We start from the raw sequence: 27,275 nt of genomic DNA on the forward strand, positions 1-27,275 counted from the left end.
GGAGGTCAAGGTTGGGTGGATCACTTGAACCCAGGAGTTTGAGACTAGCCTGGGCAATGTAGCAAAACCCTGTCCCTACAAAAAATACAAAAAATTATCTGGGCATGGTGGCACATGCCTGTAGTCCCAGCTATTTGGGAGACTGAGTCCAGAGAATCACTTGAGCCCAGGAGGTCAAGGCTGCAGTGAGCTGAGATCACTCCACTGCACTCCAGCTTGGGTAACAAAATGAGACCCTATCTCAAAAAAAAAAAGTTTGTGTAACTTTATATAGTTTGTATATCCTTGGCTGTATCTCAGTCTCTTAGAATATGCAAGTCTTAAGGAGTGATTATCAGCTTTCACCGAGGTCTCCATTTCAAATGTTAGTATCGCACAGTTGACGTCATGCTGAGTTTTTACCCACAGAGAGGTTAAGGGACTTACGTTTTACATAAATTGATTAAGCCAGGTATGTTATGCATACTCTCTGAATCCAGTGAACGTGTATCTGTAAGAGCTAGACCTTTGGGGATACAGAGCTGAAGAGAACCCAGCTTCTCCCCTGTGAGCTGAACTGGCAGTTTGGTGGGGGATGGGGGTCCATGGAGACAGACCCATTGAGCAGAGTAACCTGCCCTGGTTTTCTGCTGTTCCAGGCTTACCCTGGATCTCTGAGGGAGTGGGTTCCTTCTCCAGGAAATATTTACTTTCCTATCAACTCCCGTCGAAAATCTTATCAGCTTGTACCAGGAAGCTTGCTGCTTGTATGCTATCAGGGCTGCAATGCTTTTGGTCTCGAGAGGCTAATACTGCTCCCTTCCTTTTCTCTCCCTGCTGGGCTCAGTGGCCTTTTCCTCATTTGATCAAGGGTGCCTTGTGTAGCCAGGCTGGGATCCTGATTGGAAAAGGTAGCATACTCCTAAGGCTGCCCTGACCCATCCTCAGGGCTTTCTGAAGCCAGGGGAGGAAGTAGAGCCCTCTCCCTCTACGACACACACACACACACACACACACACACACACACACAAAGAGCACACGCGTTCTTGTTCTGGGGGTAGTACCTGAGCTTTCTCTTGAGGTTCTAGTCATCAGGCCCTTTCTCCAGGAACACACTTGCTTAAAGACTATAACTTGGGAACAGCTTAGAAAAGATTTTGATGATTTTCAATTTCATTTTCCTTAGGGAAAAAAAATCTCCATTAAGCTTTTTTCTTTCTTTTTAAAGTAGTGCCTTGGTTTCCTCCGAGCTTTTCCATTTACCCTTAAAATGAGTCCATTTGCTAGCCTGGGATACCTTTTCAGCCTGGAGAATTTTAGAGACAGAGACAGCGCAAGATTATATTGAGTTCTTAATGGGTAAAAGTGATTTTTTGCTTTTGGAGAGAATGTATATCATGGGTAGTTTGTTTGTGAAGGATTAATATTCCTCTCTCCTCCTCCTGAGCCTCCAAAAAAGCCCTTTCCAAGTACCTCAGGCAGCTAGTGGGTAACCGTGAACTCCCCAGGGCTGTGGGCAAGATGTCCTGGGGCTGCAGATTTGAAGCCTCTGTGAAAAAGGTGTATCCTGTGGCTACTAGGCCCACTCTCCCTGGCCTAGCTGGACTCAGGACCCTAAGCTCCCTTTGCTTGCTTGATTCTCTTCCAAGATCTTCTCTCAGGCAGATTATTCCCTTTGGAATAAAGTGATGGCCCTGATATCAAGGACTACCCTCAGCCCCTTTCTAGAAAATTCAGAGTGTGCCAAGATCTCTTCTGAAGGGGTTGACCTGACAGAAGTGGAGTGACTCCCTTTCTTAAGAACTTGAGAGCAATTGGGTCTCATATTTTTCCTTATCAGTGCTTTGCAGTTGCTTCAGAGTGTTGCCAGCTAAGCCCATATCTGCAATTTCTTTATAAGACAGGCTTTTCCAACTGAGGTAAGGAGTGCAATACAGGTGATTTGTCCATTCACTCATTCATTTAGTGTCTCCTGTGTGCCAGGCCTACTGAGTGCCCTGTGGTAGGCTGTGAGCATAGAGTGATAAGTGGCATTGCAGTCCTCAACATTTTCATCCAGATAAAATTAGGAGCTGAGGGTCCCCAGGGTTTATCTTGGAGGTCAAAAGGAATTGCTAAATAGGACCATTTCCATTTCCCTGTTCAATCATGGGAGAAAAGTGGTGATGGTGGGAGTTGGTAGAAGGGTTCTTGGTGATAGCCCGCTCCAGCTAGCTGATATGGTCGGTGTGGTAATAAGGATGGCTGTGATTGTGAATATCATTAGGAGGCAGTACCCCTGGCCCTCCTGGATTATCACTTTAGAGCCTAGCATCCACAGGGAGTTGGACTAAGGCAGTACCTTAGATAAATAGACACCTCTTTTTTCCCCATTTCCATGTCTCTTGTTCATTTTTCAAAAAGACTCCAGTTCATTGTGTAAAATGCAACTGTCTGTAGGGTGTACCAGTTCTATGTAATGCCCATGTTGCTTCCAGATATCTTAGCGATTGGGAAGCCCTGCCTTCTGTCCTTCAGGGAGCAATAGTAGCAGCTAGAGTATACAGAATACCCGCTGTATACTAGGCACTGACCTATGTGGATTACCTTATCAAGTTCTTGAAGAACCCAATAAGGGAATAGGTGCTAATCTCATCCCTATTTTACAGGCAAGGAAACTAAAGCTGGAAGAGGCTGTCACACCCTCAAGGTGGCACTAAGGTTGGACCCTAGGGTGTCCCAACTCTAGCACTGCCTTTCTTTGCTTTTGCCCTGTGTTCCTTGGTGGGCTGCCAGGCCCAAGGGATTTGGTCTGCTTGTGCTGTGATATGGACAGATGATGACAGCAGCATTGCAAACACACTATCCAGGAGGGTACCCTAAGTCAAGTGTGCTATATACTGGGCTTTTGGAGTTTGCTGAGAGTCCTTCTGCTCTCTCTCTTAGTTCTCCAAATTGGTAGTGCTGTAAATAAAACCACTGCTTTGGCAGCTGAAATCTGCTGGATGGGGTGAAATCAGATGCCCTCTGGCCCTCCTGGCATATTTTTGGAGGGTCCCTACATACCTGCTCCATCTACAAGGCCAACCTTACTTAGTTTTCCACCTTACGGTTTTCATGGCAAGAGGCTGGTCATGATTGCGGAGACTTTTTAAACCTGGCTTCAGTGACAAGCTGGCCAGCCCTGATAGAGTTCACCATGGAAGGGAGTTGTTTCCCTAAACTCTGGCCCTGTCTTCCAGGGCCAGAGTCCTAGTCACAGTCATACAAGCCAGGCCACCACTTCTGTCTCCTTTTCTCTGCTGGTGAAGTCTGTAGCCTCACATTTGCCAAATAATCACATCTCAGTGGGTAAAGAGGGGATTTTCAGGACCATTTGCCCTTGATTCTGGGTGGATGTCAGCTTGTGTTACAAAACAGTGTTACAAAACAGCAGGAATTGCGGTGAATAATTTGGCATAGCCCAGGCCCAGGCACCCCACACAGTTCTTTGCAAATCTACAAGGAATGGCCTTTGTTTCTCTGAAACAGTGGGCAGTGTGCTGCAGGTAGTAGAGGGGAGGGGTGGGGGACAGTCCTTACAAGTGAGGGTTGCCCCCAAATCACCTTTCACCACATTCATTGAGAATGGTCATCCTGTCCCATCCCTGACCTCGGAACTCACTGTGTACCAGCCTCTAGACTGAGGTGCATTCAGGAGAAAACACTACTATTTTTACTGTCATAAAATTAAGCCTGGCAGTAGAAAAAGAAAACAACCTGGGGTGCTTTGCATAAATATATCTCCTGGAGCTGTTAATCAGTAACACAGGAATCTGGTACCTTTAGAAGCCAGTTATGGTCTGTATACCTAAGATAAAACACATTTTATGTTCAGTAAAAATGATATGGCAGTGTTTACCTTCTTAGAAAATGCAGCAAGTACTATTTGAATGAGACTCCTGGGCCAGCACTCAATGTGAATCAGGCTAACATTGATGATAACAGAGTAGTCTGTGCCTGCCTGTGCCTGGACACTAATTGGAAAAACCCAACAGCTACCTCCTTGGTGATCTCTGCCCATTTGGGCAAGTTCCAAAGAGCCAGCTCCTTTCAAAGTAACCTCTCTATTTTTTTTTCTGTAACCCAGTGCCTGAAAACCAGGAGGAAATCATTTCCCTGATTTCTATTTAGCCTTCTAAAATCATGGCAGTAGTTGTTTTATATTCGAGGGCCACTGACATTGGGGGTTTTTGGTTTCTGAGTCATTTTCTATCTCTGTTGCACTCTTACCTTTTCTCTCCTTGCTTTGTTTCTATGCTTCCCTGGTTTCAAGCATCATTCTTGCTGCTCAGCAGGGTATGAAATAACAGTTCATGCATTAATCACCCTAACCACGGTTCCATCCTGAGGGCAAGGGACTGTCAGGCCATGATGGCCCTATCAGTCAGAAGCCAGGGCTATTAGGGCTGGCTGTGGCAGCCAGGGCCCATCTAAGATGATGCCCATTTCTTGGTGAGCCACTCACTAGCCATTGTTTACTTAATCTTCTTCTAGCAGTGCAAGAAGAGAGAAATGAGGAGAGGGCGGTAATAAGATTAACATTCCTCTCACCTTAACTCATTGAAAGGATCTGTCATGATTTTGTTCCAATTGTGTTTATAATTGGTCTTGCCCAGTTTGGCATGTGGCTGTGAGCTTCCTGAGATGGGTCTTTGTCTTCTTTTCAAGTGGTCTGTGAGCTGCCTGAGTCAGGGATGATGTCTTTTGTTTCTGGACTCCTCTGCAGGGTTGGCTGTGTCAGGAAAATGCAAAGTGAGCATGTGAGGTGGGAAGGAGACTGAGAGCTAAGTGTCAGCAACAGCAGCTTCTTTCTCCTTCAGCACATTTGCTGGATGTGAGATATAGTTGGAGCAGTCTAGAAGAGTCTTCAAGCAGGAGGGCAGGTGGGCACACAGGCAGGCAGAGTGGACTTACTGTTTTGTGACCATGAGGTGTCTCTGGCTGGCTGGAGTCCAGGCTGGCCCCAGGGGCCTGCAGGATTGATTCATGCTACCAAACCAAAGAGAACTGAAGCTGCTGCTGGGACAGAATGTCCTGAGCCACCAACGTACAGAGTTTTGCCTGCTGCGAAGCTCAGCTCTGGTGTCTTTTTCCCCAAGTGTTGAAGTGTCCTGGAATTCTCATGTATAAACAGAGGATTAAAGAATGCAAGTTTCTTAGCTATTTAGGAGGCTGAAGCAGAAGGATCACTTCAGTCTAGGAGTTTGAGGTTACCGTGAGCTATGATTGCACCACTGCACTCCAGCCTGGGTGACACAGCAAGACCCTGTCTCTTAGAAAAATATAATGCGGGTTTTTATGTGTGTGATAAAATTCTCATAAAATTTGCCATTTTAACCATTTTTAATGTACAATTCATTGGCATTAAGTACATTCACATTGTTGTGCAACCGTCACCACCACTCATCTCCAAAACTCTTTTCATCTCCCCGAACTGAAATTGTGTCCCTGTTGAACAACAACTCACCATTTTCTCCTACCTCCAGCCCCTAGCAACCACCATTCTACTTTCCGTGTCTATGAATTTGACTACACTGAGTACCTCATATAAGTGGAATCATACAGTATTTGTCCTTCTGGACTGGCTTATTTCACTTAGCACAATGTCCTCAAGATTCGTCCATGCTGTAGCATGTGTCAGGATTTCCTTCCTTTTTTAGGCTGAATAATATTCATTGTATGTTTATACCACATTTCGTTTATCCATTGACACTTGGGTTGCTTCCACCTTTTGACTATGTTTCTAAATACTGCTGCTGCAAACATGGGTGTACAAATATCTGTTCAAGTCCCTACTTTCAATTCATTTGGGTAAGGGTTTAAAGCACAAGGAGCAAGATGTCTTTGAAGATCAGTTTCTGATGAATCACCGTTCTCTGCTGAGCAAAAGTCAGCTTTACTCACCATCTAATTTTAGACTCCAGCATAACTATCACTGGACACTCATAATATCAGACTTCATTTTGATATTTGATAGGCTTTCACAACATTTTATAATTCCAGTTTGATATATCCCCTTTCATTGACCACATTTCAGCTGGCCACTTCCTTATGATTGTGGAGACACCCTTGTCACTTGTTGGTGGGCACTGGACTAGGCAGTGCGCCTTACTACAGCCAGCTTGCTCTAGTGGCGTGGGCTCTTAATGACTTTGACCCTTCTCTTTCCTGACCCTAGTTGAGCTGGTCTTTTGGCCTTGTCCCCAGACCTGGCTCTTAGAACTTGAAACCATGAGCCTGCTGATGACTAAGACTGTTGAAGCCACTTGTCTTCCCCTCATGGCAGCTTTGTGCAAGCATGGTATTATCCCCCATGTCTTCCAGTTTTTGTAATCTGCTTTTGTTTCATCCAATTCTTATACAACATTTAGAATTACTGGAATTACATATGTGTAACTTCCTGGAAGGTATATTTCTGAAATGCCTTGGCACAGGACTGGCTTTCCCCTTACCAGCTAAGGACACACTTGGGTGATAATTGGCTTCCTTGAGCCAGTGTCCATCTGTATTTGCCAGGCTATTTAGGAAGCAGAGATTGCTGGTTGTGAAACTCTTGTCTTAATGGGCATGTGATTATTCTCTGTGTTAATTTCTTCCTAGCAATTCTCTAGATTCACAAATGAGCCAACTCAAACTACTGCATAACTAAAAATACTGAGATCAGTCCCAGTGTACTGGTAGACTTTGAACTCATGACATGGTGAGGACCTAGACTGTGGGCCATGTGGCTCTTGTGAGTGAGGCAGGGACTGCCCACTGTAGCCATCTGCCCTTGCCTAGAAGGACGTTGGTGCTGCTCATAGTTCCCAGCCAGCCTTCCCTCCCTGTGTCTCAGGCCCTGTAGGGGCAGCATGTGGAGAAAGCCTGTACCCTATACTTTAGGAACTTAGAGTCAAGTTAGGGAATATGGAAACACTGACAATAAGCCAGCCACTTCTGAGACAGTCCTATCTTCTTTGTTCTATTCTAATAGCAGAAGTAAAAAGGAAAACATCACGGGCATACAGAATAAAAGTCTCCTATTCTTACCCCCAAAACTCTGTTCTTCTGGACACTGTACATGTCCTGGCCTGTAGTCTGCCTTTTTCTTCTAAATATTCACCTTGAGCCCATCTCTGCGTCAGTGCTGTATTCTTCTTAAGGACTGCTTGATATTTCTGAGGCTGTTTTTGAATGATTGCAGTTACAGTGTGCTGGCAGGAATTCAGAGTCAGAAAGACCTTAATGGGGTAGGTCAGGAAGACCTCTTGGAGGAACCACCTAGAGCTCCCAGGTTCTGGGTAGGATCCAATGAGATGCTGCAAAGGAGAAGGAGGAGGAGGAGGACATCCTCTGCTACTTTTCTCTTCTGCTCTTCTCAGGGCTGACGGTGCCTTCTCCTGCTCTGGCACATGGCCCCTGGGGCAGGGAGTGGGAAGGATCAAACAATATTTTGTTGTCAAGGCATTTTCATCTTTGGGACCTTACTGTAGACACCACTGTCAACCCTGCTTTTTATAGATGTTGATACTGAGGTTTGGAAAGGTGAAGGGGACAGCCCAAGTCATGGGCAAAACCAGGAAGAGGAGGGAATGTCCGTTGGGTCTGAGCTGGGATGAGCTGACAAAAAGGATCAGTACATGCATAGTACTGTGGCTGCCATTTCATTACCCTGAGGGTTACCTTATTTTCCGGATGCTGGAGGACAAAGGCAGGAGTTTGCCAGACAGCAGATCAGATGCTTCCCAGAAGAACATAGATCTGTGTGGGGTGTGGAATAAGAGCTCTTCACACAGTAACCCAGCTTTCAGCTGGGTCCCTGGCCTACACCCTGGGAGGGGCCTGCTCATGAATCAGGCAGCTATTTCTGGAGCTGATATGAGGCGAGGGGGCACTTTGCTGCACTGGGGTAGGCAAGCCATTCCTCTGGCAGGGAGAGAAGAACAAAGAGGTTGTTCAAAGGGTATGCAGCCAGTTCCTCCAGGGTGAGCCAGCTATATACAGATCGACCCCCAAAGGCTGAGGGAGCTGAGAGGCTGACACATCCAGTTTCTCAGAAAGAAACATTTAATAGGGACTTAAGAACAGAAGCAATGTCTCAGGTGGAGACAGGGTGGATCCCTGTACATACTCTCCAGAAAGTATTATTTAAATAGCAAGCTTTTAGGGTAAGGACATGTATAGCTGGTCATGCCTCAGAGTTTATTTTTTTGTTTGTTTGTTTTTTTGAGATGGAGTTTCGTTCTTGTTGCCCAGGCTGGAGTGCAGTGGCAAAATCTCGGCTCACCGCAACTTCTGCCTCCCGGGTTCAAGCGATTCTGCTGCCTCAGCCTCCCGAGTAGCTGGGATTACAGGCATGCGCCACCACACCTAGCTAATTTTGTATTTTTAGTAGAGATGGGGTTTCTCCATGTTGGTCAGGCTGGTCTCGAACTCCTGACCTCAAGTGATCCGCCTGTCTCAGCCTCCCAAAGTGCTAGGATTACATACATGAGCCACCATGCCCAGCTGCCGCAGACTTTCTTACAAAACTCTGGGAAGATTAGACAAACATCTTCACTAGAGGTTATTTATGCAATAGGCATTGTTTCTTTTTTTCTTTTATTTTTGGAGACAGGGTCTTGCTCTGTCGCTTGGGCTGGAATGTGTGGTGGTGTGATCATGACTCACTGCAGCCTCAAACTCCTGGGCTCAAGCAATCCTCCTGCTTCAGCCTCCTGAATAGCTGGGACTACAGGCATGAGCCACCACACTCAGCTACTTAAAAAATTTTTTGTAGAGATGGAGTCTCACTTTATTGCCCAGGCCAGTCTTGAACTCGTTAATTCAAGGGATCCTCCCACCTCAGCCTCCCAAAGCACTGGGATTACAGGTGTGATCCATCATGCCCAGCCTGGCATTGTGTTTTTATAAGGAGTTGTCTATGCCATGGGAATACATCAGTCATCGTGGTTTCACTTCAAGATAGTGTCATACCAGGCACAGTGGCTCATGCCTGTAATCCCAGCACTTTGGGAAACCAAGCAGGAGGATGGCTTGAGGCCAGGAGTTGAAGACCAGCATGGGCAACATAGCAAGACCCTGTCTCTACAAAAAATTTTTTAAATTAGCCAGGTGTGGTGACATGCACCTGTTGTCCTAGCTACTTGGGAAGCAGAGGTTAAAGGATTGCTTGAGCCCAGAAGTTTGACGCTGAGGTGAGTTATGATCATGCCACTGCACTTCAGCCTGGGTAATAGAGCAAGACCCTCTCTCTAAAAAATAAAAATAAAAAAGATGGTGTCATTCTTGTCATGCAACAAACTGTTTTCCTACATAGGTGCCACTGCCCATTCAGGATCAGTGGAAGTCTAGGACTGGCAGGTGGTGTAGGCAGATACAGGTGAATCCCACTGTGGGGATTCCTGCTGGGGTGACCACAGTGCCTGGGGTGTTTAGGCCTTCAATCAGTGGGAGGGGGTTGGGGAAGGGCTTGTTACCAGGCATGGGCCTGGGCCTGGCAGTCAGGATACAGGAGGTGTCTGTGACCCCTGGACTCCAGCCTCTGGCTGCCATCCTGATTGTTCCCATGTCCCATATGTTTCTCTTCTGTCCCAGGCTCAGTATACAAACTCCACATCCTCTGACTTGGAAGCTGCCCAGCCCTGAGCTCTGCCTGGGCTTCCTAGTCATACTTCCCAAAGATGTGACCGGTTTCCCTGACTCTGAACCTTGGCTCTGATGTCATGTAGTTAGTTGAGACCAAAGGAAAAGTGATGGGGACTGTTCATGTGTGTGTGTGAGCTGGAGTGAAGGAAGGTGTGCCTAGGCAGGGCCTTCGGTTCCTGGCAGTCCCCTCCCCAGCATTCTTGTATTTTCCTACTGTGAATCTACTGGAGATAGAGATCTGGCTCTGTTCTGCTCTTCCCCTTCTCTCAGAGTGGCTTTGGGTATATCCATCCCTTGCACTGGAACTCCGTTACCTCCTCTCTACAGCGAGGGGCTAACTGATCTTGCAGGCCTCTTGCTCCTAGAATAGCCTGTGACTCTGACTCCCAGCTTCCTGTTTATTTCTGAGGCTTCTTCCCAGAGTGGGTAAACACCTCCTCTTCTTTCTCCCTGTCTACAAGAGGCCCGCTTTTGGTCAGGGGAGGGGTCTGCCTGAAAGGTCATAGGCATTTGAATAATAGTAATAACATCAGTGAGCATTTACTGAATGCTTTCCGATGTGCGAAGCACTGTGCCCAGCATTTTACATGCATAATCTTTTCATTTTCCCAGCAACCCTATGATGGGGTATAGATTACTAATATTATTCCTGTTTTATAGCAGAAGAAACTGAGGGTTGGATAGGTTATTACCTGTCCAAGGTTACATGGCCAGTGAGTAGATGACCCTATATTTAAATTCAACTTGATATTTTATTAAAATTCCTATTCTGGGCTGGGCGCGGTGGCTCATGTCTATAATCCCAGCACTTTGGGAGGCCAAGGTAGGCGGATCACTTGAGGTCAGGAGTTCGAGACCAGCCTGGCAAACATGGTGAAACCCCATCTCTATTAAAAAAAAAAATATATATATATATATATATATATATATATATATATATATAAATTAGCCAGATGTGATGGCGCATGCCTGTAATCCCAGCTACATGGGAGGCTGAGGCAGGATAATCACTTGAACCTGGGAGGCAGAGGTTGCAGTGAGCCGAGATTGCACCCTTGTACTCCAGCCTGGGAAACAAGAGTGAAACTCTGTCTTAAAAAAAAAAAAAATGTGGAGGGGATGTTTCCAGGACACAGGAAAGGATGAGCCCAGTGACAGTATTGCTGATGCTGAGAGAAGGCCAAGGGGTGGGGTGGGCACTACCAAGGGTCAGCTGAGTAGACGCTGAAGTTCCTGACAAGGGTCTTGGTGCTGCTGAGGTCACTGACTGGCAGAGGTGGAGAGCAGCAGTGTGGGAGTCAAGAATGGAGGGGCTCTGCTGAGGAAGTGAGAGGAGAAAGCGGAGTATGATGGATGTTCACACTCACTGGGGTGAGGGGAGCCAGGGGGCTGGTTAGGGACCTGGAGGTGGCCCCTGGAGCATCATGGAATCCTCAAGGCTGTGCATAGGCAGAGACCGATGGCGCCTGCTCCCTTGATGCCGTCTTCCCCAGAACCTGGCTCAGGTGGGCTCCTGAGTACCTTCCCGAACCCCAAGAAAAGAGGCTGGGGTTGATTTGGTAAATTCTGAAGTACTGCCACCTGGTGTGAAGGGCCAGGGGTTGCAAAAGAAGCCTTAATGAGCTGCTTGGGACCTGGCATGGGCAGGGGGGAGAGGGTTAATAGGGGCTCAGCCCCAGGAATTGCAGCAGTGTAGGGGTCCTCTCTGGTTTGAGCTCCTTGAAGGGGGAGTTGTGATTTGATAGCATCCCCTACTTGCCAGGTTTGCCCAGCTCTGGTGCTAGCCTAGAGCTCAGAGGCTGCAGGGCCTGAAAGGAGACAGAATTGGATTTAAGGCATATTTGATAGGTGGAACTATGGGTTAGGAGGTGCCAGGTCAGGCTATAAGAGGAGCATGGTTGTGGGGAGTTGGACCATGTGAAGTGTCTAAGTAACAGTGACTTAGGGAGGCAGCCCAGGACTGAGGATGGGGCCACTGGGGCTAGGAGCCCAGATTGGTCAGTGCCCACTGCCCCTAATGCCCCTGGAACTATCTTAGAGCAGTTGAAATAGATGCTTGAAGAGATCCAAGGCATTCTAAAACTAGCTAGAATGCCTTGAATTCTGATTAGAATTTTAGAATTCTAAAACACCCTCCTGCCATGAGGAGCCCCAGGAGCAGCTTTGAGTGTGGCATTGGAATCAGACAAGCCTGGATTTGAGAAAAATGTAAAAGCAAAGTGAAAACCTCCACCTCTGTCCACACCCTGACCTTTAAGTTCTTGTATACTTTCAGAAACGTGTGTGTGTGTATTTGTGTGTATATACTTCTTATTGTACAAATAAAATAGAAGCACTGCTCTAGACCTTGCTTTCATCCCTTAAATTATTGGCCACGTGGAAGAACCACCTGGTTCTTTTAGTAGTAGTCGATTATGCGGTGTGCTTTAATTTACCCAACTGGACTCACCTGATAGACATTAAGGCTAGTTTGGGGTTATTTTGATGCAGCAACAACCATACTTTACATAGATCCCTGAACACTGGGACAATTATTTCTGCAGGATAAATTCCAGATACAAATTTTCTGGTTTGCAGTTGTCTCTCCCCTTCTCCCTAAATTCTCCTTCAAAGAGATTCTGTCCATTCCCACTCCTGCTAACAGTGTATGAGAGTTATAAAATGATGATAGTAATACAGAGCTGTTGGGAGGATTAAATGAAATCATATGTAAAGATTTCCGCCGGTGCCTGCCATATCAGGCTGCAAGGGTGGGGCTCAGGGCAAGGGTTGCATTGAGAATTGGATCACTTTGGACAAGCAACAAATAAAGTACTGGGTTGGGTTTCCTTGTCAGCTTGGAGAAGGAGAGGTGGCAGGAATAGTGGTCTGATAGCTGCTGAGTACCTGATGTGTGCCAGACACTGAAGCAGAGAAAGGGCAGTGAACCAGATCAGCTTGGCCCCTGCCCTGCCCTTGTGGAGCTAACAATCTAGACAGAACCAGTCTCTGCAGAGTGTGGTAAATTCTACCAGGATGCTGCCACTCCAAGTCCCCTCTGACTGGGTCTCTCTCTCCTCTGCCCGCCCTGCACCCCCTTCAACAGTGTACGTGATAGAACGGGAAAGGAAGATGGACAGCGGGTGTCAGGCAGTCCTGGCTGCTTGCTGGACTGCTCTCTGCTGCTGCTGCCTCCTGGACAACTTGAACTGAGCAGCTAAGATCCAAGTATTTCCCTACAGCCCTGCTACCTCCTGTTACTGGAATAAACAACTACTGTTGCACAATTTCCATTTTCTTCTTTCTTTGAAAATAACTCACAGATTTTTAAATTTAGCACCTTTCATAGGTGTGAAATGGTACCTCACTAATTTGCTTTCCCTGATTACTAGTGACCTTGAACATAAACATATAAGTTTTGGGAAGTTTGTACATATCTTGTGAATTGATTATACATATTCTTAGCCTGTCTTTTCTGTTGGTTTGTCTTACTGATTTGTAGAGAATTTCTATATATTCTATCCACTAATATTTGTCTGTTTTATAGGCATGCAAATATCTTCTTCCTATCTGACTCTCATTTTTTTTGGAATGGAGTCTTGCTGTGTTACCCAGGCTGGAGTGCAGTGGTGTGATCTCATCTCACTGCAACCTTTACCTCCTGGGTTCAAGCAATTCTTGTGCCTCAGCCTCCCAAGTAGCTGGGATTACAGGCATGCGCCACCATACCCTGCTAATTTTTGTATTTTTTAAATAGAGACAGGGTTTTGCCATGTTTTCCAGGCTGGTCTTGAACTCCTGAACTCAAGCGATCCACCTGAGATCCAAAGTGCTGGGATTGCAGGTGTGAGCCACCATACCTGGCCTCTCTTAATCTTTTTATAGTGTATTTTCTAGTATGAGAAATTTTAGAAGTCATGTTTATCATCTTTCCCTCGTGTTTTGTATGGTTTAGTCTTTGAAAACTCATTTTCTATTCCAAGCTCATAAAAATAAGTCTATATTTTCTTCTAAAAATGTTTCAGATATAGTCGTTAGTCCACCTGATTTATTTATTTGTTTATTTATGTATTTATTTATTTTTTTGAGACCTAGTTTCGCTCTTGTTGCCCAGGCTGGAGTGCAATGGTGTGATCTTGGCTCACTGCAACCTCTGCCTCCCTGGTTCAAGCGATTCTCCTGCCTCAGCCTCCCAAGTAGCTGGGATTACAGGCATGTGCCACCACACCCAGCTAATTTTGTATTTTTATTTTATTTTTTGAAATGAGGTATTGCTCTGTCACCCAAGCTGGAGTGCAGTGGCACGATCTCGGCTCACTGCAGCCTCTGCCTCCTGGGTTCAAGCGATTCTCTTGCCTCCGCCTCCCGAGTAGCTGGAACTACAGGCATGCACCACCATGCCCAGCTAATTTTTGTATTTTTAGTAGAGACAGGGGTTTTGCCATGTTGGTCAGGATGGTCTTGAACTCCTGACCTCAGGTGATCCATCCATCTCAGCCTCCCAAAGTGCTGGGATTACAGGCATGAGCCACCGCACCTGGCCCTGAATTTATTTTTTTTTTTTATCATGGTGTAGGATAAGATTCTAGTTTTCTTTTTCCATCTTGGTAGTTCCAGCTGCATGTATTAATTAGATCATCCTGTTACCAAGCAAAAGGGGCTCACTGCCTGATGTGCTAGAAGCCAATTCCATGACACTGGGTTTTTGAGAAAAGAAATGCTTTTATTATAAGTTGATTAAGGAGACAGGATTCCAAGTCAAATCTGTCTCCCTATCCTGGCTTTAAGGCAGTAATTTTATTAGAAAAGGTTAGAGGGATGGATTCCAGGATGAGAGAGGTGGTTGGTGGAAGGAAAGAAGAGGTTTGGAAAGTCCTGGGGCATGTACAATAATCTCTTCATGCTACCTCTTGGATCCCATGTGCAAATTCAGGGGAGGGGTTAGTATGAAACATGCAGTGAAAATTCAGGCTGTGACATCATCAGCGGCTCATTCTGTCCAAACTCCAGCTGGCCATATTGGTTCTAACAGATTTCACTCAGTTCTTTTGCCTCATAAGCAGAGGCGTTTCAGTGTTTCAGCAAGTTGTTTCTTGACTGCCATCTTGTAAACTCTGTTAGGGATTGGTGTCTTTAGTCTTTGGGGCACCATTTCAATCCTTTCCCTGTTAATTTGAGATGAGATTTGTCATATACCACGTTCCCATATACGAATTAGAATATGAGCTAGAATCAGGAATCTGGTGTGATGTGTACCCTCCTTCCACCAGCACATGCAAAAACACATACCTCTTATTTTTTTTTCATAATTTTCTTGGCTTTATCGGCCTTTTACTCTTTCATCTACATTTTAGAATGTGTGTTAGTTTCTACAGAAAACCATGTTGGGCTTTGATTGGAACAGCGTGTAATTTATCAAGTAATTGGTGAAAGAGTTGACATATTTACAATATTGTCTTCCCACCATGAACAAGTAATCTCTCAATTTATTTTTGTCTTCTTTTTATGTCCTTTAAGTCTTAAAATTTTCTTCACATAGTTCTCGCATATTTTTATTGGTTTTTAAAATTAGATTTTTCCCCTAGGTATATTATAATTTTAATGTTACCGTGAATAGATTACTTTTTTAAAATGTTACATTTATTACTTGGTGGAAATAATTTATTCATTCCATTGGGATCACACATTAGAAAATTTTAGCCCATCTTTGTCACACCATTACCTTGGGGGCAGTTCAGCTGTGAGGGGAGCAGTTCTTCAGTCTGTCCTATGCATGCTCCAGGGAAACCACCAGGGTTCTACAGAGACAATCATAGATTCCATAAACGTAGCTCCAGAGTGTCAGGTGACAGACCACATAGAACAAACCCCCAATCCCTGCTTTTGCAGGGCTTATACTCTAGGCAGGGAACCAGACATTAAATAAACCCACAGGTAATAATTGACATCATACTTCCCTGTGAAGAGAAGAGACATAATGCCATGAAAACATACAAAAAGGGAACAATCTGGCATAGTCCAAGAAGGCTTCCCCAAGGCAGTGATGTAAGCTAAGATCTGAAAGATGTATAGATGTTAATAGTCAAAAGTGTAGGAACAGCAGGTGCCAAGGCCCAATGGCAGGAAAGATGGTGGCTCATTTGATAAAGTGGAAAAGGAAATTAGTGTTATAGGCAGCAAGGGGACATTAGGAGCAGTTGAGAAACAGGCAGGAACAAGATGGGGGCTCATAGCCCAAGTTAAGGATTTTGGTATTTGTCTTGTGAGTAATGGGAGGCTGTTGAAGGATATTAAGCCAAGGGATGATATCACATTTGCATTTTTAAGAGATCCCTTTGGCTTCTGTGTGGAGAGTGGTTTGGAAGGGGGCACAGGTACACATGGTGATTATGGAGAGAAATGAATGCATTTGAGATATTGGGAAGTAAAATCAACAGGACTTGGTGATGGATTGGATATGGACATTGAGGAAGAAGGTAAGAGTCAGGGATGACTTCTGGATTTCTGACTGGAACTGAGTGCCTGATGGTGTTTACAGAGGTTGGGAACAAGAGAAAGGAATCATCATTGGTTGAGAGGGAGAACAAACTGAGTTAGTTTGAGGTTTCAAAGTATCTTTGAGACATTCAAGTGGAGATGTCAGGTAAGCAATTGTATATAAACCCGAAGCTTGGAGGAGAGGTTGGGCTAGAGATGTCAATGTGGAGAGCCTTGGCATGTTGATGATCATTGAAACTGTGGCCGTGAGTAAGATCAACTTGGATGGAAATATGGAGGGAAAAGGAAAGATGGCAGTGTAGGGCTGAGCTTTAAGGAATTCTGGATGGATCTGCAAAGGAGTCAGAGAGAGAAAGCTAGGAGAATGGGATGTCCTGAGAGCTAAGTGAAGATGTATTGGGAAGAGAGGAATGATTAGTAACATCAGATGTTGCTGAGAGATTAGGTAAGGTGAGAACGCAAAAGTGTCTACACTGTTTTCACTGAGGAGGTGGACTTTTCTCCAGTTCTTGTTCTGTGAAGGAAATCAACAGAAGGAAAGACAAGACTTCTTGGAACTAGAAGACAGGGCTCCTCAGGCCTGGAGAAAGGCAGACATTTGTGTAAGCATGGAACAGGCGAGCTCACAGGTGCAAAGAACTAGCTGAGGCAGGAAGGCTAGGAACCCCCGCTAAACTGGAGAGAAGCATGCTAACAAAACATTGAGTTCCAAAAAGGTTAGACACCAAGTAAGGGAGTCAGGCTAATGTCACTCAGCTTTGAGCCTGAACAGAGGAGACATTGTTCCTCAAGAAGACTATGTCCTCTGCGGTAGCTGCTGGAGGGTCCAGTACATAGATAACCAAACAGATGACCATCCATGCCCTGGGGAGGTCCTTCTGAACAGTAGCAACAGTCTAGATCTTTCATGACCACCATTACAGATTTTGCTAATATACATCTTTTGAAAGGAAACTTTACATGCAACTCCAGTCTGGAAAATAGATACTATAGAATTGCTGTGGCTGAGGCAAGGAGGAACCACCCCCTACTTTTTATGAAAGCTCAGGGGCCTGAGGAATACATTTGAAAGCCCCTGGTCTTTGGGATTTTGCAGTGCATTTGGCCCCAGGAGATTTGGGATGGTTAGGTTTTGCCCTGGAATGTCATTCCGGGATACTGCCTTGCGAGCAAAATCATTGGTGTGTTAACTGCTGGTGTATTCTATGAGGATCTGTGGATAACTTTATTGCTGAGAAGTATTCCATTGTATTAGAGGTACCACAGTTATTCATTCACCTGTTGAAGGACCATTTGGGTTGTTTCTACCTCTGGGTGATTATGAATCCATCTGCTATAAACATTGATGTTCAGGTTTTTGTGTGAACCTAAGTTTTCATTTCTCTAAGCTGAATACCCAGGAGTGGAATTTCTGGATCATATGATAGGCTTAAGAAACTGCTACTCTTATCCAAAGTGGCTTTGGCATCGTGCATTCATATCAGTAACGAATGAGAGTTCCAGTGGCTCTGCATCTTTGCCAGTACTTGATATTGTCAGCAATTTTTATTTTAGCCATTCTGATTGTATGTAGTGGCATCTCATTGTGGTTTTAATTTGTGTTTTCCTAATAGTTAGTGATGAAGTCATGTGCATATTTGCTCTCCGTATACCCTCTTTGGTGAAGTGTTTTTTCAAGTCTTTTATCCACTTTCAAATTGGGTTGTTTTCTTACTGTGGACTTTTGAGAGTTGTTATATATTTTAGATACAAGTCCTCTGTTGGCTGTGATTTGCACATATTTTCTCTGCGTCTGTAGCCTATCTTTTCATCCCCTTAACAGTGTCTTCGATGGAGCAAAAGTTTTCATTGTTTATCAGTTTTTTATTTTATTTTATCACGTTTTTGGTGTCAGTCTAAGGACTCTTTGTCTAACCCCAGGTCATGAAGATGCTTTTCTATGTTTTCTTCAAAATATTTTACAGTTTTATGTTTTTCATTGAGATCTATAATCCATTTGGGGTTAGTTTTTGTATAAAATGTGAGGTTTAAAATAGCTGAGGGTTTTTGTGAGGTGTTTTGCATGCCATACCAATGTTTTTCAAAATGTTTTCTCCAATGAATTGCCTTTGCTTATGTGTCAAACCAGTTAGCCATGTTCATGTGGGTCTATTATTGTCTTCTTCATTCCATTCCTTTGATCTATGTGTCTGTTTGCCAATACCATTAACCGGTTATCTTGACTACTGTAGCTTTATGTTAAATCTTTATTTTAGTCATTTTAGTTCTCTTTCCTTTCCATAAATTTTAGAATTTGTTTATCTATTAGAAACTCCTGTTGGGATTTTTATTGAAATTGCATTAAATCTATAGATCATCATGGGGCCTAATGGGTATTTAAGTGGGATTGGTTGCTCACCCTTACATGCCATAACCTTTAATGATGGCAGGCAGCCTGCCCATTCATTTGCTGGGTTGTAATTTTTCCACAGTTAAAGCCCCTAGTGTATGATTACATTGGGGTCTTTGGAAGTTGGCAGTAAATGAGGTATACTATTCATTAAATTGGGTAGGAACAGCCATTACAAGATGGCCAGTATGTTGAGGGACTTGTGGGCCGGGTTATGCTCTGAGTCAGGTCAGCTCACCATCATTCACAACCGTGGTCTTCCTGTGCCTCACTTCTGAGCAGGTCATGAGCAAGATCATACACTGTTTGCCGCCATTCGAAAATCCTCCCTCCCTCGAGGTCTTTACATTGTCATCACAGGGTCATAGAACTGTCATGTACTAGGCATGATTAGGTTTTTTCTCTAGATTTTCCTTAATTTCTTCTGCCTGGTATATCAGCCTCATTCATAATTTTTTTTTTTTTGAGATGGAGTCTCGCCCTTGCCCAGGCAGGAGTTCAGTGGCGCAATCTCGGCTCACTGCACCCTCCACTTCCTGGGTTCAAGCGATTCTCCTGCCTCAACCTCCTAAGTAGCTGGGATTACAGGCGCCCACCACCATGCCTGGCTAATTTTTGTACCTTTTAGTAGAGATGGGGTTTCACCATGTTGGCCAGGCTGGTCTTGAACTCCTGACCTCAGGTGATCCGCCCGCCTCAGCCTCCCAAAGTGCTGGGATTACAGGCTTAAGCCACCACGCCCAGCCAGCCTCATTCATAATTATTCCTCCAAAAGCTGCATTAGGGATATGTTCATGATATATGTCATGATATAATGAACTGCTTCCTCCTCCTACTATAGTAATGTCACCCATGACATTGGGTCTTCAGCACCAGAAAAACTTTTCTTTTCTTTTCTTTTTTTTTTTTGAGATGGAGTCTCGCTCTGTCGCCCGGGCTGGAGTGCAGTGGTTTGATCTTGGCTCACTGCAAGCTCCGCCTCCTGGGTTCACGCCATTCTCCTGCCTCAGCCTCAGCCTCCTGAGTAGCTGGGACTACAGGTGCCCGCCACCACGTCCAGCTAATTTTTTGTATTTTCAGTAGAGACGCAGTTTCACCATGTTAGCCAGGATGGTCTCGATCTTCTGATCTCATGATCCGCCCACCTCAGCCTCCCAAAGTGCTGGGATTACAGGCATGAGCCACCGCACCCAGCCCAGAAAAACATTTTGTCCTCTTCTCAAGTGTATTTTGGGGCTTCTCATACTTGTCAGCCCCTTCCTACCCTTTGATCTTGACAGTGACATCTTCCCCAGCTCACACCATGGTCCTTTGGTCTATCTGAGGCAGTGGCATTACAAGACTCTAGCAGAAGAGTGGGTGCTGAGGAACTGCTTATGTACTCATCCTGTCCCGAGTACTCTTCCCCATTACTGCCCTTCAGTCCCCCACCAAATTTGGCTGGTGTCAAGATCAAAGTAAAACTGCTGTCTACTCTAAGCCAAATACAAAACAGTTTGTTTCTAAGGCTTGTCTTCCCCTCAGGGTGTGGAAGATTGCTTGCTAAAGTCTTGTGTAACAGAAAAGAGGACATTGCCCCCATGAACTATTTGAGATTCCCTTTTTTATTTCCTTCTCTCACCAGTATGAGAAGCTCTTGGTTTTCTCCTCAGGTTTACAAAAATAAAGTGAATTATTTAAGTCTGACTTAAATTATTATCTGTACGTCTTTCGTCTTTTATAAACTCATCTGGATAGAACCCATCCTGTCCACAACAAGCTATTGAGCCCCACAGTCACCTTGTGGCATTTCTGTGGATGTGTGCGTCCCTGCACTCTTGTGGCTTGGATTGCTCACTGTATGATGTTTTGCAAGACCAAGCTTTGTACATGCACCTGGACCAGCAAACAGGAATGTACATGCTGCATCAGCACGACAGGCACCTCGGTTCTTTAGCAGTGCTGTAAACATAGACAATGACCTAGAAAATTATGAAAAATAGCATTTGAAATGTACTATATGATCTCACTATTTAAGAAACCCCACGATGAAACTTTCCTCTCTGTAAATTGAGAGCTTGTATTTTTGACCTGTCTTAATGATATTAACTTTGTTCTCATTACAACATTTTCCTGTGTTATCTAAGGCAGTAGCTGTACAACTCTGTCTTCCTTCCCATCCTGTAGGAGAGGAAGCAGAGGCTCAGAGAGGTCAAGTGTCTTACTTGAAATCATCCAGCTCTGGAAGAACAGAGCCAGGACCTCAGCTCAGGTCTGCCCAACTCCCAAGTTGGTGGCAGGGACATGGGGAAAGTGGGCCCTGGTTTTAACCTCTTCTTTTGTTGGTCATAGTTTTTTAAAAGCTCTTATTTTCTCTATTTTATTTAAATGGGGTGATAACCTTCTTGTAGAAAACATGGTCTTTACTGGAAAATACCAAGCACTTCTGGATCTCCAGCCACTTGCCCGGGAATTGTCAGCATCCAGCACTGGAGTTGAGTTACACACGAAGGGAGGCTGACATGCACCCGGGTGTTCCCTCACACATGCCTTGCTCAGGCTCCTCGGCAGCCACTCCTTGTCCCGCACCCTCATGTGGAAGGTGGAGGTGTGGCGGGTGGTGGCTGAGGGGCATTCACTCGGATGTTGTGACTGTGGACAGAATTCACTCCATATCTCAATTGACTGTTGGACCAGGTCGTTCTGAGGCGATGGGCCCTGACTCTCCTTGGGACACTCTGAACAAGGAGAAATCTAGATCTGGACCTAACACACAGATCTTGGATTTAGAAGGAGAACTGGGGCACAGAGAATAGGGAGGCCTTTCATTCCCTTGATGCATAGCCACATTTCAGGTCACATGCAGCCAAGATGCTGTCTGATTTGAAGCGAGTCTGATCTTGTGCAGTGAGCACTGGGCCAGAAGGTAGGAGGGTGTGGTGACAGGCCAGGACCTGCCTCTAATTCACTATGTGACCTCAGTCAACTTATTTCCCTTCTTTGAGCTCAGCATCCTCTTCTTACCAAAAAATGACTGGCCAAGGTGGTCCCCAAGGCAGTTCTGACTGTAGTCCTGGCATCTGGGAAGTTCTCAATTGTCTCAGTATCTACAGTCAACCCTGTTCTGGTAGCCTAGCAGCTCTTGCCCAAGGATGAAACCACAGGCAATGCTGGCAGTGCAGCCTTGTCAGGCTGGCCCAGCGTGTCCAGATCTACTAGATTCTGTTGTTTATCCAAAAATTGTTATTGGGTCTACTGTTCACAGGACTGATTGGGGGTGAATGAGATGACTCATTCACCTCGGGTCCCCTAGGCTTCATCAGCTTCTCAGAGGGCTTGGTCTTGGCCCTGGGATACCTGCTTGGTTTTGTCCAGGGGCAGCCTCCCTCCCAGGATGCCACTTCAGGATGGTGGCAAATGCACTTCTGAAGACCTACGAGCAAGGACCCATCCACAGCTCGGCAAGCCCTCACCCTTTCCAGACCAATCCATGTAAACGCCCGCACCTGTCCAGAGAGCAGTGGCAGCCTGAATGCTTGTTGGGTTGGGCTGCAGTCAGGTGAGACACAGGTTGGTGGGTGAGTTGGTTGGCCAGCTCCTGGTCTACTTCACCTTGGAGTGGGTATCTTGGGACTCAGCTTCACAGAAAAGCCAGGCCAGAGCTGAAGCTGCAGGAAAAGGGGGCAGGAGGAGTAGGGCAGAAAGAGAGGGAGGCTCGGGAGGCCCAGGGAAGGCTCTGAGCTTAGTAGGCAAAGGCAGTTGCTGTTGTGGAGCCTGGGCCAAGGCTGTGCCGATTCTGTCAGCTCCATATCCGCCTCCCTGTAGAAGAAGGGGAAAATGGAAGAGGTTCCTAACTTCTCCTATCTTACCCTTCAAACAGTCTGATGAAAACCACAGACTCTTGATTGCCTCTGCCCAGATATTCCCTGGAAGGACAGAAGCTGGGCTGGTCCCTCTGCTGTTCCTGGTCATCCTTCGCCCTATCACTCTCCCACTCAGCACACGGACCTGGTACTCACTGGCCTTGAACAGAGGCACAGTGGCATTGCCTTTAGGACATTTTGTTCTCATCGGTGTAGCCCCTTTGCTCTGGGTAGTAAACGATGCCACTGCACTTGCACATCCAAGGAAAGCTGAACTGAAACCATAGCAAGTTGAATCTTCTCTCTCTCTCTGCTCCTGCAGGAGCCGTCTCATGGCTGTCTTGAGGTTTTTACTTATTTGGAAAATGCTTAAAGATTTTCCCCTCCCTTCGTACCTCTGCATCTGAGCAGTAAAAGGGCTATTGTGGATCCTCTGAAACCTCCCGGAAGGCTGGTTGGCCTCCTTCTGTCGGTCTAGAAGCCCAATGTGGGGCAAGGGCAGTTGAGCAGACTACAGGTCCTCCTTCCCCTGGCAAAGCCATCATCTCCCCTGGTGGCACTTTTTGGAAGGTGTGGTGATTGTAGTTGTCTTAGCAGTTGAGGGCCAGCCCTGGGTGCCCATCACTGGTCTGGGTGATAAGGGGCCACGGTGCTGCTTCCTCACTCCTGGAGCAAGAAGGCTGCGGGCATCACAACCCTCTGGGAGGCTCCGGTCTTTCTGTTTGCCTTTCCTGCCTAGCTCTCTTGGGTTGGGACTGGTACAGACACTTGCAACAACAAGAAGGATCTAATAAGGCTCAATTACCATATCAAGGCACTCGATTAATCATTTACAAAGTCCCAGCCATGCAGGTGAAGGTTTCAGATGCCAGAATGGGGCTGACTGAGAATTGGAGACTTCACCTGAGAAGGCCTGTACTCACATTTCCTGCAGGTCATCCCTGCCCTGACCTCTATGGGAACTGGAGCCCCACTTGCCCATTGCCTACCCAGAACCAGGCTTCTGAGTAGCCCATGTGAATGTCACCTCTGGGACTATACAATACAGTAGTCCTAGATCCTGGGACCAAGGGGACTACTGGTTGGTGTGTCTGGTGGCCAAAGTTGCAGTGGGCAGTGGTGGCCCTGGAGAAGACCCCAGGGCTTGTTGGACAGGTCTGGCATCGTCCATCTATCTTTTCTGCTTCCAGCTTGAAGGCAAGAAGTTGGGAGGTGCCCCTGCCAGAAGCTGCTCAGCTCTTCCCAAAGCTGCTGTGCACCTGAGACCCAGGGCTTCCTGGGCCTTTCTGACCTAGCCTGGGCTCCTGGGCCACATCTGTGTGCTCACGCACCTCTCCCTGCACGTTCCCCACCCCACACTTGTGTTTGCATCCATGTGGCAAAGCTCTGGGTGCCTGCCCCTCTGCAGGCCCCACATCAGACTGGGGCTGAGAATACTGAGGGTTGGTTCAAAGGGCTGACTGCGGGCAAGAGAGGCAAGCCAGTGCAGGGTCCCCGGGACCTGACCCCCACTCCACCTGTAGTCCCCTGGGAATAGTCCCTTCTTCTCTGGGGCTGGTTGAATAGGGTGGTCTGAGACACTAGATAGCGAATGGGGGATGAGCCTTTTGGCACTGATGCTTATGGAAGGAAGCCAATCCTTAAGACCCTGCCCCCGTCAGGAGCTGGAACCCAGCCCCGGTCCCTAGACTGGCCACAGGGGGGCACTTGATCTCCAAGAAGCAGCTCAATCTGAGCAGCCACAGCAGGCACCAGAACCTCTTCCCAGGTTGGGCACTGACTGCTACCAACGTGCCCGGAAAGGTGGTGCCTGTTACCATCCCAGCCCCCCCACTGCTCTTTTAACCCCTCTCCCTTTTTTCCTTCTTTTTAAAAAGGTTTATATTTCTAAATAGCATTCCATTTACAGAAGTTGAGAGAAGAGCTGCCGAGGTGGTAGTTTCTGTAAACGGTTTAACATCTTACATAACCATAGTTCTGCCCGCTTTTTGTCTTCTGCTTGGCTGTAGAGGAGGCAGTTGCCAGGATGGCCCATCTCTGGTTGTGGAACACCTGGGTTGGGGCCACCTCTGCCACAGCTCCTGCTGGGTGACTCGCACTGCCAGCTAAGCCTCAGTGCACAGGGGGCCCCGGGCTTCAAGTACTGAGTGGCCCAGGACCCAGGCAGCATGGGGTGCCAGCCAGGATAGTGCACGAGTTCTCAGGCAGAGTCCCCCATTGGGAATTGGGGAGCGACGGGGATGGTAGCAGAGCAGAATGCCAGGAACGGTGAGGCCCTGGGGGGGGGTGGGGATCCTGGGGCAGAGACTAGGCTGTGCAGCTCAGTGCACCCTCTGAAGTTCAGTACCCTGAACCCTGCATCTAGAAGATGCAGTTGTAAAATTTCTGGGCCCCACCGCAGGTGCTCTGAAGAACTGTGAGGGTTGTCTTAGGGGTTTCTCCTGCGCTAGTCATCCCTGCTTTGGGCGACTGAAGCAAGGAAAACGCAGGTCACTCCCACCTCCAGACCCGTGCTACTCCCCATTGCCCATCCTCCCGACAGCCCAGGAGCAGAGATTCTGTCCTCAGCTAAAGGTGAAAAGGTCCTAAGGCTTTTGGGAAACTTGGTGCTCCAGGAAATAAGTGACTCGGGTTTCTAAGTTATGTGTGGGCACTCAACGCCCCTGTCATGGCTGTCACAGCCCTCTGGTTTGAAGTCCTCCATTTTGTAGCTGCTGTTTCTAACCTCTGTCAGCACTGCCTGGGAGTAATGAGCTCAAAGTCCCTAGTTCCCCATGTTTCCAAGTATATTATGTGAAAGCCCTGGCAAGGACGAACCTGATTAAACTGGAGGAAAAAGGTGGAGCAAGCAAGACTAGGACGTTTTTGTTTCCCCAGCCAAGCTGCCTGAGGTTCAGGGGCTCTGACAGGTGAGAAAGGCATGACCACCACCTCAGCCCTGTCTCTGGAGGTCGGGGAGAAGGGGAAGCAGTGAGGAGACTGACTGATGTCCTGATGCCCACGCCTCACACGGCGGTCATGAAGACTGAGTGGCCCCATGTCCAGAAAGCCCTCAGCACAGGGCCTGGCACTTGTGAATACCTCAATAAATGGTAACTTAAGAGAGCCTGTGAGGCCCCTCCCACTGCAGCCAGCCTCCAGCTGAGTTTCTGGTCTGAAGCCCAGGGATGGCCTGCACATGAATCAAGCAGGCTATTTCCAGAGCTGGCAGGGGAGGGGGCTTTCTGTCCCAGGGGCAGGCGAGCCAATCCTGTGACAGGGAGACCACAGGGAAGGGGTTATTCAAGGGGATCTGCATGCCATTGTATTCGGGTTTCCCTGTCCAGAGCTACCCATGCAGGATCCCGGGGTGGGCAGGCCATCCAGGCAGATGGAAGGGACACTCTGCCTGGGGCTTTCCTGCTGCAGTGACCCCAGGGCGTGGGGTGGCCAGGCTTCAGTGGGTGGGGTAGGCTCTGGCTGGATGTGAGAGACGACTTTGCTGTAGCCCCAGTCACCTCTGTTCTCTTTCTGATCCCTTTTCTATCCCAGTTGGGTCTGAGCAAGCCTGGCTTGCCAGAGGCTTTAGAGCCATAAAGGCCTGGGTTCGGATCCTGCCCTTGCCTCTGCCTCGTCGCGTGTGCTTGAACGAGAGACCTAAGCTCTCTAAGCCTCGAATTCCTTGCCTGTGAAGTGGGAATGATGGTAGTAGCTACCTCAGGGTTGCTGTGAAGACGAAATCAAGTACTTGACCTTAGGAGGCCTCAGAATAAATGAGCCATTCATCCTCTGCCTCTGAGCAGGCTTTCCTGGTGAAGGGCATCTAGACACAGACCTGTGCTGATGAGTGGAGCCAAATGAAAGTGGACTGGGATTAAACCTGTGCCACAGAAGGAAAAGGAACATGTCCGTGCAGTAGAGGGCAACTGATACAATGAGAGGACCTGGAAAATCTCCCTACTAACCCACTCAGCGTGCCCTGTAACAGCAATGACACCAGGCTCCAGAGAGAGGTGCTGCCAAGAGAGGGGTCTAAAAACAGATACAAAACACAAGAAAACTGAAAGAAAACCCCTGAAGGACTGGCTTAATTGATAAGATTCATGCATTCATGAACTTTGGAAAAGTGAAATGCTTACTGCTTATGAATTGGATGACAGTGGTTGTTTTGAGATTTTAAGTGGCCACAGATTGACTAGCAGCCATTTAAAATATGTCCTTATGGGAAGAGAAGCTAATGCCGCAAATCAGCTGACAAGCAGTGGGTAGTTGGGGTCCTTCTTGACCTATGGATTTGTTTAGCACTCAGATCTCTTGATAGAGCACTTAGCCATGACAGGGCTCAGGTTTCCAACTCCATTTGGAGGAAAAGTGAGCATGCTAGGCTCAGGAAGACACCACACAGGCTCCAGCCGCCCCATCCCACTCAGCCAGGTTTTCATCCCTGCCTTCCTTCATCGTTTATGTCAAGGTATAGAGGTTGGAGGCACATTCTGAAATTGTGTATTGCCCAGGAATGAAAAACCAGGGCTCTTGATTATTCTTTAAGGGTTTAAAGCCCCCCTTTAAAAGGAGATTTTAATTCCCTTTCCTCTGTTATTCTTGGGTGATGGGTCAGCTGTATCCCAAGAAATGACCCCCAGTTCCCCTCCAGGGGGGACAACATGCTACCTGGTTTACAAACCAAGTAGGGTTGGCCAACTCTGGTTGCCTTGGCATGGGGCCATTCTGCAAGTTCTCTAGTACTTATCCCTGTGAGGGTGAGGGCATCCTGGGTCTGGAGTGGCAGGAGGGAGAAAGCAGCTGAGCTGAGCCACCCTCCTTCCATTCAGCAGCAGGAATGGCAGGAGCACGGTTTCACCAGTCTGCTCAATAGCTTTCCCCTGCTGTAGCCTTCCCATGGTCCTGGGAGGCTAACTTTGCAGGGCCTGGGGTTTGCACCAGTCCATTCTCACCCTCTT

At 46.9% G+C, this 27,275-nt stretch overlaps 2 protein-coding genes across 6 annotated transcripts in view; one reads left to right on the forward strand and one right to left on the reverse strand.

The window, feature by feature from the left end:
- Positions 1–27,275, forward strand: part of CYSTM1 (cysteine rich transmembrane module containing 1) — a 68,697-nt gene that overhangs the window by 40,924 nt on the left and 498 nt on the right. The window contains exon 3 of one of the 5 annotated variants that reach the window (XM_054556636.2): positions 12,713–12,893. The exons of the other annotated variants lie outside the window; for them this stretch is intronic. Within the exon in view, the coding sequence (XP_054412611.1) occupies positions 12,713–12,819 (107 nt within the window). The 3' untranslated portion in view covers positions 12,820–12,893. Of the gene's footprint in view, positions 1–12,712; positions 12,894–27,275 lie in introns of those variants that run through there. 5 annotated transcript variants of the gene reach the window in all.
- Positions 14,319–27,275, reverse strand: part of PFDN1 (prefoldin subunit 1) — a 73,565-nt gene continuing 60,608 nt past the window's right edge. Inside the window, exons 4-5 of the mRNA XM_063723956.1 lie at positions 15,329–15,404; positions 14,319–14,771 (exon numbers count right to left, since the gene is read on the reverse strand). Coding sequence (XP_063580026.1) covers positions 14,740–14,771; positions 15,329–15,404 — 108 coding nt within the window. The 3' untranslated portion in view covers positions 14,319–14,739. The remainder of the gene's footprint in view (positions 14,772–15,328; positions 15,405–27,275) is intronic.

The sequence above is a fragment of the Pongo abelii genome, chromosome 4, assembly GCF_028885655.2.
Source record: "Pongo abelii isolate AG06213 chromosome 4, NHGRI_mPonAbe1-v2.0_pri, whole genome shotgun sequence".
NCBI classification, from domain to species: domain Eukaryota; kingdom Metazoa; phylum Chordata; class Mammalia; order Primates; family Hominidae; genus Pongo; species Pongo abelii.